The sequence below is a fragment of the Sphaerodactylus townsendi genome, linkage group LG07 (genome assembly GCF_021028975.2).
Source record: "Sphaerodactylus townsendi isolate TG3544 linkage group LG07, MPM_Stown_v2.3, whole genome shotgun sequence".
Lineage (NCBI taxonomy): Eukaryota > Metazoa > Chordata > Lepidosauria > Squamata > Sphaerodactylidae > Sphaerodactylus > Sphaerodactylus townsendi.
In genome coordinates, this window is record NC_059431.1 from 121,506,953 (window position 1) to 121,519,129 (window position 12,177).

Genomic DNA, 12,177 nt, shown 5'->3' on the forward strand with positions numbered 1-12,177 from the left:
AGCTAAAACAGCTTTTACTACAGAACCAATTCTAAAACACCCAGACTCCAGATCTTCGCTTTTATCGCAGGCATGTGGATGCTTCGGATAAAGCGCTTAGGCGCTGCCCTCTTACAGAAAAATTAAGATAACAAATTGGTACCGCGTGTTAACCTTTACTTGTCCAAAAAGTTTTCTGGGGCTGAACTAAGAATTGGACTGTGGGAGATAAAGGAGGAGATCAGCGGCTATCAAGACAAAGCTGCATTGAGTGTTTACGCCACTGGCTAGAAGGAGCCAAACACCCTTCCAGGTTTGGTCAGATCACAAAAAATCTGGCTGCCCTGTCCACACCACTCAAAATGTCTGCTTGCATAAAACAATTGCGTTGGGCGATTTTTTTTCTCCAGGTTCTCTTTCACTGTCCATTTCTTTTCCTGGTAAAAGCTTAACAAACTGGCTGATGCGCTTGTCTCGGGCCTCCCGGAGGAAACATCGCTTTACTGAAGATATCCCACGTGCACCGTTCTCTCTCCCTCCCAGCTGGGATTAGCTGTCACCCGATCACAAACTTCACGAGCAGCTCCTCCCCTCCACGACCATCCTTTAACATCGTCTCCAAGCCTTCCTCGAGGAGGGATTCAAGGAGTGGGGCTCCAGCGAGCTTGTCGGCGGAGGAAGGAGATTCACAACTTCTAACGTTTGAGGAGGATGGTGTTTGGAAATGAGGGAGGGTGTTATATCGAGTCCCTCCTCCTCCTCTCCGGAGAGCAGGTTCTCGAAATATGCGTCATGATGCCCGTCAAGAGCTGGAGCGCCGGGTCTTTGAAAACGTTGCATCTGGCCCGCCGACCCAGTTCTGGTGGCGCTCCATGCGCCTTAAAGACATTGAAGCGTGATATCAAAGGGTGTTCCGTCTTTCGCGGAAGCCAAAAGTCGATACAGGGGAAAGCCATGGGTTATTACAAACCCCTCCCTGCTTGCATCCTCGACCCTGGCGAAGTCATTTCCTAATGGATTTTATAACCCGATTTGCCGGAAAGCCACGAGGAACACTGTTTTTAGCATGGGTGGTGGTGGATCTTTTTTTTCTAAACAGGCACATTTTATTCCTTGCAACCACTCATCCCATCGGCACCTAAACTGGCCCGCTTTGTTTATCCAACATATCTATAAGCCTACACTCCTCTCCCGACAAGGTTTGGTATCCGGCATCCCAGCGGTCCCCAATTCATATCTACGTTTTGGAAGGCTTTCCTGGAGCTGTTGGGAACCACCTCCAGCGGTCGCCGCCTCTACCGCGTTCAAAGTGGCGGGCCAATCCAGAGCGGGATCGAACAGAGCGTTAGGAACAGTGCATTTTCACGCTTGTTATACTATCATCAAGGACAATTGAAGTCGCGATTTACTTCCTTTTGCAGAGTATGCGTATAACAATGCCATTCATAGTAGCACATAAAAGACCCGTCGAGATTGTTTCTGGTCGGTCTTTTCCACCGTTGCCCCAGCTGCCTGCAGAGGTACTGCAGCCTCCAGAATTCAAACAATGGATTTCTTCACTAGCCGAGGGTTGGAAAACAGTGCAGTCTACCTTGCAGCAGGCCCAAGAATCACAAAAGGTTCAGGCGGACAAAGCGTCAGCTCGGACTTCCACTTTGCGTGTTGGGGCGTGGGTCTATTTGTCCACTAAAAACCTTAGAGGCGTGCACAAATATTCAAAACTTGGCAAGAAATTTGTGGGCCCTTTTAGGATTACAAAGGTGATCAATGATGTTACTGCTTTCGTTTGGAACTGCCTAACTCATTAAGTAACATTCACCCTGTCTTTCATTCCAGCTTGCTCAAGGAGGCTCCCGTTTCAGATGCCTGGTACGACCCTCAGGAGCCACCCTCCAGTTATAATTGATGGCCACAAGCACTTTGAAATAGATGCTATTCTGGACTCCCGCTTTTCCCGCAATCGTCTACAGTATCTAGTTTCATGGGTTGGCTATCCCTCTGGCCATAATCAATGGGTATATACAGAAAATATTGATGCCCCCTCCCTCATTGCTGCTTTTCACAAAGCCTTTCCTGACAAGCCGGGGGGGGAGGTTTTCTTGGGGGAAGCAGAGTGTAAGGATGGCAGTTCTGCCTGGTTCTCTCCCAACCAGCTGGCCTTGACGGAATGCCTCCAGCCGGGCGGCGGGCCAGAATCGGCGGCAACAACCTTGGTGGACGGCTTATCTTGCTGACCAAGATGAGCATTCCGTTCCCATGAGATGGGCCTGGATGGATGGCCCAGGGAGGGGGAAGGGATTGAGTACGTTATAACCTGTAGTTTGGGCGGGAGGTCTCATTCCTGTCATGTCGTGTGTGTGTGCTTTCTAAGATGTCTGAATAAACGGTCTTACATCCAAAAGCCTTTTATTTCTGCTCTTTGGAATTCCTTACAGGTGGCAAGTAAAGTGTGAAGAACTACTGTGGGCTGGGCAGGGGAAGGGAGAGAAGACCAAGAAATCCCAAGGAAGCATTAACACGGTGGGATCTCCTCCATTTCCCATGTGAAGGAAGGGGAAAAGTCACATTTGCAGGGCTTTAGGAAATTGCAGGGATTCTCAGGTCTGAGAGGGGGTGACTGCCAAAAAGGGCACAATAGATGCATAACCAAGAATCAAACTTAAAGGGAATATACTCACGATGTGAAGGAGACCACATGTGCACAAATGGCCTTTGTCTGCACACAGTTCTTTTGTAATATTTGATAATATTTGACCTGGAGTCAGGTGTAAGAGCCTCACTGTCCAAGTGTGCCAGTTGGAACCCCACACTCCAGAGAGCCTTGATCCAGCCCCAGGACCTCTGTCTCAACTGGATTCAGTTTCACTCTGCTCTTTTATGGCCATCCAGACACAGCCTCAAAACACTGGGTCAAAATATCTGGGGCAGTGGGTGGCTGACCCTCCATCAACAGAACATAAGAACATAAGAAGAACATAAGAACAAGCCAGCTGGATCAGACCAGAGTCCATCTAGTCCAGCTCTCTGCTACTCGCAGTGGTCCACCAGGTCCCTTTGGGAGCTCACATGCAGGATGTGAAAGCCATGGCCTTCTGCTGCTGCTGCTCCCGAGCACCTGGACTGTTAAGGCATTTGCAATCTCAAATCAAAGAGGATCAAGATTGGTAGCCATAAATCGACTTCTCCTCCATAAATCTGTCCAAGCCCCTTTTAAAGCTATCCAGGTTAGTGGCCATCACCACCTCCTGTGGCAGCATATTCCAAACACCAACCACGCGTTGCCTGAAGTAATGCTTTATTAGTCCTAATTCTTCCCCCCAGCATTTTCAATGAATGCCCCCTGATTGTAGTATTGTGAGAAAGAGAGAAAAATTTCTCTGTCAACATTTTCTACCCCATGCATAATTTTATAGACTTCAATCACATCCCCCCTCAGACGTCTCCTCTCCAAACTAAAGAGTCCCAAACGCTGCAGCCTCTCCTCATAAGGAAGGTGCTCCAGTCCCTCAATCATCCTCGTTGCCCTTCTCTGCACTTTTTCTATCTCTTCGACATACTTTTTGAGATGTGGCGACTAGAACTGAACACAGTACTCCAAGTGCGGTCGCACCACTGCTTTATATAAGGGCATGACAATCTTTGCAGTTTTATTCTCAATTCCTTTCCTAATTATCCCCAGCATAGAGTTTGCCTTTTTCACAGCTGCCATGCATTGAGTTGACATTCCCATGGAACTATCAACTAAGACGCCCAAATCCCTTTCCTGGTCTGTGACTGATAGCACTGACCCCTGTAGCGTGTATGTGAAGTTTGGATTTTTTGCCCCTATGTGCATCACTTTACATTTAAGCTACATTGAACTGCATTTGCCATTTCTTAGCCCACTCACCTAATTTATCAAAGGTCCGCTTTGGAGTTCTTTACTGCAATCCTTTGTGGTTCTCCTACCAATCCCTACATAATTTGGTATCATCCACAAACTTGGCCACCACACTACCCACCCCTCCTTCCAGGTCATTTATGAATAGGTTAAAGAGCACTGGTCCCAAAACGGATCCTTGGGGGACACCACTCCTTACATCTCTCCATTGTGAGAATTTCCCATTTACACACCCACTCTTTGCTTCCTGCTTCTCAACCAGTTTTTAATCCATAGGAGGACTTCCCCTCTTATTCCTTCATTGCTGAGTTTTCTCAACAGTCTCTGGTGAGGAACTTTGTCAAAAGCCTTTTGGAAATCCAAGTAGACAATGCCCACTGGTTCCCCCTTATCCACATGCCTGTTTACACCCTCAAAGAACTCTAGTAAGTTTGTAAGACAGGACTTGCCTCTGCAAAAGCCATCCTGACTCTTCCTCAGCAGGTCTTGCTTTTCTACATGTTTTATAATTTTATCTTTAATGATAGATTCTATTAATTTACCAGGAACAGATGTCAAACTGACTGGCCTGTAATTTCCTGGGTCCCCCCTAGACCCTTTCTTAAAGATTGGTGTGACATTGGCCATCTTCCAGCCTTCAGGGATGGAGGCAGATATCAGGGATAAGTTGCATCTTAAAATGAGAAGATCAGCAATTTCATGCTTGAGCTCTTTAAGAACTCTTGGGTGAATGCAATCTGGGCCGGGGGATTTGGTAGCTGGCTGTCATTTGCATATTGATGGCGACCCAGCCAAAGCTACGAACCAGCTGCACCAGTTCATAGATGTTATGTATAGATGTTAAATATTGTCAGAGAGAGAACAGTCCCTTGCAATTGCCCCCACAGACAAGGGGTTTTTGTTGGGACTCCCTCTCCCCTAGTGCTACCTGCTATGCCCACTCCCGGAGAAATGAGACCTGCCAGTCCGAGGCTGTCCCCTGCACTCCGGTAATGGAAGGTGAGTAGAGGGCAATCCAAAGTCAAGGGGGGAGGCAAGAGGGTAGCGTTAGGGGAGGGCAAACCAAAGTCAAGGGGGAGGCAAGAGGGTAGCGTTAGGGGAGGGCAATCCAAAGTCAAGGGGGAGGCAAGAGGGTAGAGTTAGGGGAGGGCAATCCAAAGTCAAGGGGGGAGGCAAGAGGGTAGAGTTAGGGGAGGGCAATCCAAAGTCAAGGGGGGAGGCAAGAGGGTAGAGTTAGGGGAGGGCAATCCAAAGTCAAGGGGGGAGGCAAGAGCGTAGAGTTAGGGGAGGGCAATCCAAAGTCAAGGGGGAGGCAAGAGGGTAGAGTTAGGGGAGGGCAAACCAAAGTCAAGGGGGAGGCAAGAGGGTAGAGTTAGGGGAGGGCAAACCAAAGTCAAGGGGGGAGGCAAGAGGGTAGAGTTAGGGGAGGGCAATCCAAAGTCAAGGGGGGAGGCAAGAGGGTAGCGTTAGGGGAGGGCAATCCAAAGTCAAGGGGGGAGGCAAGAGGGTAGCGTTAGGGGAGGGCAATCCAAAGGCAAGATGCCACCACTGAAAAGGTTTCGTTTCTGTTTGCCACCTTCCTCACCTCTGAAGGAGAGCAGGACTTCAGAGGTGCATCTTGGCCAGTGGGGTGTACATTATGGGAGGAGGTGATACAAAAATTGTACACATGACAGCAGGAGTTGGGTAGTTCAGAATCTCATTCTGGGGGCAGGACAATCTTGCATGATTACATTTGATCTGGTAGGATACATCTCAGGGTTTGCCTTGGATCCTAAGCTGTTAGTTGGCAAGCAGGCCCACCAACATTTTGAATAAACAACATTTATGATATATAGACAACATTTATAATATTTTCCAAATGGCAAAATCTGGTTCTCCTACTTACTCTCATCTTGGCCAATTGGCACCGGTTTCTGCCCACTCAAAATGACCTTTCCTTTGGACACAACCTGTGGGAAGACGATATATCCAGTGTGGAACAACTGGAAACACCCCACCCCCAGAAAAACCTCTTCAGAAAAAGCAGAAAAAGGAAAAGTGTAAAACAGGGAGATGGCCTTTACAGTTTCCTGTAACAGGTCAATGGCTGAGTGGGAAAACAGTGTTTCAAGGTGCCCTGACATTTTGAATGATCTTTACAAATACAAGTAAAGGTCATGACATGACAAGGGCATGACAAGACAGGTCAGTTATGGGCACAAGTTACCTGTTTGCCATATTCACACTTCTTTTATTATTTTCAGTGCTATCCACTTTCCTGTCCTATACTCCATGCGGTTTCCATAGATACAGGCCCAAATTTCAAACCAGCAATGCTAGATTATCAAAAAAAATTATCAGTACAGACACATTTCCAAAGTCCCTTATTAACAAGTTCAGCCTGGCCTTGTTTTCTTAAAAAGAGTCACTTCCCCCAGCTTCTCTGGGCACCCCTTCCCAAAAGTTTGGAGCTCCCTGGAATAAGTCTGAGGACGAAAAAGTCTGAGGACGAAAACTGAGGGCCTTTCCCCGCTTACCTTAAGCCCCGTGCTACTTGAGGAGAGTAGCGCTGGGTCCCCCAGCACTCCCCACAAGAGGGGCGGCGACAGCGCAGCCGCCCCGATGCTGCCGCTGTTGCACCCCCTGGCGCTCTTACAAAGGGCGCCTTTTGATGACCCTGCACAGAGCGGGGTCGTGGGGACGCCCAGGCGCGCACCAGGGATGCTGAGCACTGGGAATCATGCGCAGCGACGGCGGCAGAGGGAAAAGTGGGGAAAGGCCCTGAAACAATCCCATTGTAGAAATATAAGGGCCTGGGTGGGGGGGATTAGGGAGAAATCCTCCCCCTTTTTATGAGGACTTTCCCCCCCCCATTTTTTCTAGTGGAAAATTTAAAAATGTTGGGAAGTATTGAAAAAAACTCCAACAGAAAATTTTCTTTTACAATGAAACTATGCCAAAGTCTCAGAGGAAAACTGAGTTTGGGTTGCTGTGTGGTTTCTGGGTTTTCTCTGAGTTTTCTCTAACCGGATAACAAACATTAAGATCCAGGTGCACAGGGTGATGCATCAGCTTGAAGTTTCCTCTCAACTACTGGGTATATTTGTAATTTTGCTTGTACAAAACTAAAGCATGTATAAAAATCTATAAATGTGTCAAATATTGCAATTCTATATGTTCAGTGAGTTGTAAATAAAACATTTTATGTTGTTAAAGCAGTAAAATTAGTTCAGATTTGACAGGACAGTTGAGTATTGCATATACTTTTCTCCCCAATTTCAGGTTTTCCAGGAAAAAAAGACCAGGAAATTTTTTTCCCTCCCATAACTTCGGGGTTTTTTTTGGAAATTTTACATCTCTAGTCCTGACCTCCCTGTGTTGGGGCTGCAGGCAGGCAGAGCCCAAAGGTGGTGCCGGTGGGATCTCTCAAAGCATCCACTAAGTGGCTGTCTTGGCCCTTCAGAGGTGGGGGGGGGTGAGGGTGGCCCAGAAGGTTTTCTCTATAGTGGCCCCTACACTGTGGGATGCCCTCCCTTCAGAGGTTTGCCAAGTGCCAACTCTCTTGGAGTTTTGGTGCCTGGCAAAGACCACTCTTTTCACCCAAGCGTTTGTCTGACACCCCCCCCCCCCACACACACACACTGAGAGGGAGGCTCCAAGGTATCTGTACACCCCTCCCTTTTGTGGGTGGGTGCTGTGGGCCCTTGAGATATTGGGGGTGGGAAGAGGAACTTTTCCTCTGGGGTGGCAGGGGGGCTCTCAGAAGCTAGCTGTCTGTGTCTATGCCCTTAATTCGCATGCAGTTCCTAGGAGCCCCTGCTCCCGTAATACACATTTCTCATAAACCATTAGATGCTCACCAAGTAATAGAAATCCACATGGTCAGCCTCGGGGCCCAGTTCTTTCCGATCGATTATGTAATCCACCAGTACTTCACGATCCTTTCCGCAGGGCAGTTCTTCCTCTATGTACCGGATCTCGAGGAAGCTGTTGCTCTCTGAGTAGAAGGGCTTCAGCCAACTGAAAGCTTCCTGCTGCACTATCTCAAGGGCGCTGGCATCCTCAGTCACGTTCACAATGGAATATCTGCCCTGCAGACGGACAAAGCAGAGGTCACCAATAGGATTTGGAGAGGGACACATAATTTGTACTCTGGTGGCCAGACTGCACAGCTTAGAAGAAAGTGGGAAGTCCATTTCCCAATAGAGTTCCCAGCTCTGGGTTGGAAAATTCTTGGCAATGAAAGGGTGGCGCCTGGGGCAGGTGGGGCATGTGAAAGGGAAGGACTTCCGCAGGCTGTCAGGCCACAGAGGCTGCCCTCCAGAGCATCCATTTCCTCCAGAGGAGCCAATCTCTGCTGTCTGGAGGCCAATGAGGTTGGCAGCTCTGTTTCTGCGCCCCCGGCAGCATGTCAAGGAGGCCAAATAGGTTGGAGACAACTAGCAAGGAGGGTTTTTTTCACGAGAAAGTCTCCCCCACGGCTAGTTCTGGTTAAATGAAAGCAAACAGGAACTTGCATAATATGACAGAAAGATACAAAATGGAAAGCACACACTTTTATCTCTTTGCTTGTTTCATTTGACAGCAGCCGGGGGGGGGGGGTATTTTTGGAATGGGCTACAATATCTATATAACTGCCATAACAGAAATATAGCAGTAATTTAAAGGCTTTTACAAAGCCAGCAATCTTGAAATTTTTGGATCATTTTCCAAAAAAAGGCAGCCCCACTCCAATCACACTGCAGCAAACTAGCCAAACACAGATCACTGTGGCCAGATTCCCCTTTGGTTCCCTTTTTCCAGTGTTTCTGTCTCTTAACTCACCCGGAGAGCAACCAGTGAATCATTCCACTTTGTCGTGTCTAAGGAGAAGTGAGCTTCTCCCTTTTCATCTGTCACATAAGGAAAGTGCGTCTCTACATCATTGACATCAACGGTAAGATAGACAGACTCGTTCTTGAGGGGAATTTCATTTATGGTATATTTCATCTGCAGGGGTAAACCAAGAGTTCATGCCCTGTTATTTTTCAAATGACATATAGGGGAGATTAAGATGTAATCCATTCTGATTCTGTAAAAGAAATGGCAGGTGACTGAAGTGAATCAAATAACTGTACAAGGTGTTTTTAGTAGCACAGAAGAGAAGGAGCTCCCCTACCTGTCTCACACCCTGACTGGGCTACAGTGATCCACATCATGGTCACTTCCAGCAACCTAAGAATTGGGACAAGTCTCTGCCTCACCGGAGGTTTGACTTTCGTGATGGGCCACAGGACAGTTTCGCTTTTAGTCCCAATGAGTTAATGTTTGGAAAAGCTGCCAGAGGTCCTTCGGATCTTATTGGAGCAAACTGGGAAGGTGATGTGAACATGAGTTGTCCTACGAGCGTGGATTCTCACTTGGCTGAGCGGCCGCAGACTTCGGAGCAAATGAGAGAGCGGAAGGAGTGAATTTGCAGGAGGCCCACGAAGAGGAAGAGGTTTGCCGTGAGGTTCATGCCAGACCTGGAGACGTTTGTGTTGCTGACAAAGTTCCGGCTTTGTCTGGGGATCACATAACTAACTAGTCAGTGGCTTGGCAAGGCCTGGATGAAGTTTTAAAAGTTTTGCCACAAGATAACTACCTCATTAAATAACTGAATTCTAGTCATAGACCCACAGTTGTGCCTGCAAACAGATAGAAATTGGAGAGAGAGAGAGTCAGTACGAGTTTTCCACTTAAGAGTTAAGTTGGAGGAGGAAGAATATGAGTTGTCAGAGTTGCCATTTGAAGGAGATGCTGAAGTCAGTGAAGTTCAGACGTCTGATGATTTAGCAGCTGACCAGCAGGTTCCACTGAGAGATGTTTTGCTTTGTTTAGACTTGTGTTTTCTAATAAGCCTGGGAGAACTCATTTGATTTCTCGTAGCCATCCACCTATCAAGGCTAATTCTTGTCTCTTGAATGATCCTATGAAGCTGATTGTTGCTACGGAGATCCAGCAGATGTGGTACTGGAGTGTCATAAAGCGAAGAGAGTCAAAAATGGGGGGCACCAAAATACAGACTTTGTGGTGATTTCAGAAAGTTTACTGAAGTGACTGAAGTGGATCTCTGTCTTGAGGCTAAAGTTGATCAGTTGGTTGAGCAGTTAGCAGGAGCAAAGTATATTTCTACTTTAGATCGTAGTCAGGGTTACTATCAAGTGCCTTTGACCACAGAAAAAAACAAGATTCATCCACCATCTTGGGCATTTCCAGTTCACAACTGAGCCGTTCAGGTTGGATGGGGTGACTAAGATTTTTCAAAAGCTTATGGATAGGGTGTTAGATGGACTTTTGTTTGCTAACACTAATCAGGATGATGTGGCTATTATGTCTTCTACTGGGGAGGAACGCCTTGAGCATTTGCATGTTGTTCTGAAGGAACTGCATGAAGCAAGACTTAGACCTGAGAAGCATCAGTTTGGCTGCAATGAAACAGTTTATTTAGGTCTTCCTATTGGAGGTGGTGAAATCAGGCCTTTGGAAGCCAATGCGGCCAGCCTTAAGGAATGGCCAGTTCCAGCCACTAAGGAAGGGCATTCAGAGTTTCTTCGGTGTAATCACTTTCTATTGTTGTTTTGTACTTCATCTGTGTCAGATTGCAGTTCTGTCGACTGATTTGCATGAAAAGAAGTCTCCTGTTAAGGTTGCGTGAACTCAATGGTGTCAGGAAGCTTTTAATCGGTTGCAGATTAGATGATTTCTCACAGGCCAAATATAATGGGTTAAAAAAAGTGTTAGAGGGAGAAGTTCCCATAGAACTCGACCCCCAAATGCTTCTAACCCTGCTTCTAAATGCTTATATTTGACTGAACCTGGGTTAAATGACAGACCCTAAATTAGGAACCTTTTTACTTTAACCTGGGTTTCAGACACTTCCTGCTTGCTTGTGTGTCCACCATTAAGATGAATTCTGCAGGCAGTTGCCATTTTGTGCTAGGACATGTGTGCGTGTGGATTCTTGGGTGGAGGAGTTCTTGGATGCGTGGTTTGCATGGGAACACAGAGGCAATTTCCCCACTCGCGATTAATCCTGTGATACTGACCCGATTAATCAAGGTTTCATCAAAATCTCCCCACAGCCAAGTTGCTGAGCACAGTTTCACCCCGGTTCTGGCGCTCCCCCACCCTCATCCCGCATCTTTGCCGAACCTGCTTGAAAGTACTACTTTTTCCAAGAACACGTCTCTGATCCAGCTTGGAGGGGAGGGCCGGGGGTCTCATCTGGGTTCAAATTTCCTGCCATGGAGCATGACACAAATGCCTTCCAGCCAATAGGAGCGTGGTGCGCACAGAGCTGCATTTTAAATATTTAAACTTTTAAACTTACTTTTAATTTAATGGGGTTTTGTTTATATATTGTATGTGGAACCCATGCTGTACACCGCCCAGGGCCCTTTGGGGATTGGGCGGTATAGAAATCCCATAAATAAAATAAATTTTAATAAATTTTAAAAAGAGCAACTTGGGAAGCAGCCGGCAGCCAGTTGCCTCTTTTGGGGGGAAAAGTAGCCAAAACAAGAGTGATTCCTTGATGTTGCCTTTTGAGAGCGGGAGGCAGGCGGGTGGGCCGGTGCAAAAGTCCACCGCAGGGAGGGGGGAAAACTATCCCTGCTGAGATCTCCGGCCAGGAGACGGGGAGCTGCCAGAAAAAGTTCAGAGAAATTTTTTTAAAAAAACTTTCTGGTCCCTGGGTGGGCTCAAACATCAACTTTTCAGTCAGCAGCCGAACGCTTTATTGACTGTGCCATCGAGACACTGCTGCTTGATGGTTGGGAATCAATCTGTCTCTGTGGCACAATCAGTAGAGCATTTGGCTGCGGACCGAAAGGTTGGTGATTCAAACCCACCCTGGAATGAGAAAGTTTTTTTTAAATTTTACTCTGCATTCCCTTCATTATATCCGGCCCTTCAGCGCTGTCTCTGCCCTGCAGTCTCACCAGCAGCTGAAGGGCCAGTTTCAGTGCAGAGTTTGTAGGGGTTTTTTCCTCCCTACTATTGGGCGATTATTGGGCGCGATTCAGTCAGAGGGATGCATTTTGATGGCGCAGTCCTACTTGGAAGCAAGCCCCATTGATTTCCATGGGGTTTCCCTCCGAGTAGGCATGGATACGATCCAGCTGCCTTTCATTTTTTCGTGGAAATAAAATAAAAGGAAAAGTTCCCACCCCCAAAACAGTACAAGAGCCAATCAGGATAGATTCGCTCAGCCAATCGCATGCTGGTGGGGATTTTGAATTTTTAAAAATCTGAGCTAGACATAGATATCTTCGCTGGAAGCATGCTGTGGTGGGGAGGTTGAAACCTCAATGGAA

General features: G+C 47.3%; 1 protein-coding gene across 1 annotated transcript in view; it reads right to left on the bottom strand.

Annotated features, from left to right (window-relative positions):
- The window catches only part of LOC125437089 (alpha-2-macroglobulin-like), a 121,745-nt gene that overhangs the window by 81,716 nt on the left and 27,852 nt on the right, over positions 1-12,177 (bottom strand). Inside the window, exons 12-14 of the mRNA XM_048504457.1 lie at positions 8,666-8,830; positions 7,702-7,932; positions 5,748-5,811 (exon numbers count right to left, since the gene is read on the bottom strand). Of these exons, the coding sequence (XP_048360414.1) occupies positions 5,748-5,811; positions 7,702-7,932; positions 8,666-8,830 (460 nt within the window). The remainder of the gene's footprint in view (positions 1-5,747; positions 5,812-7,701; positions 7,933-8,665; positions 8,831-12,177) is intronic.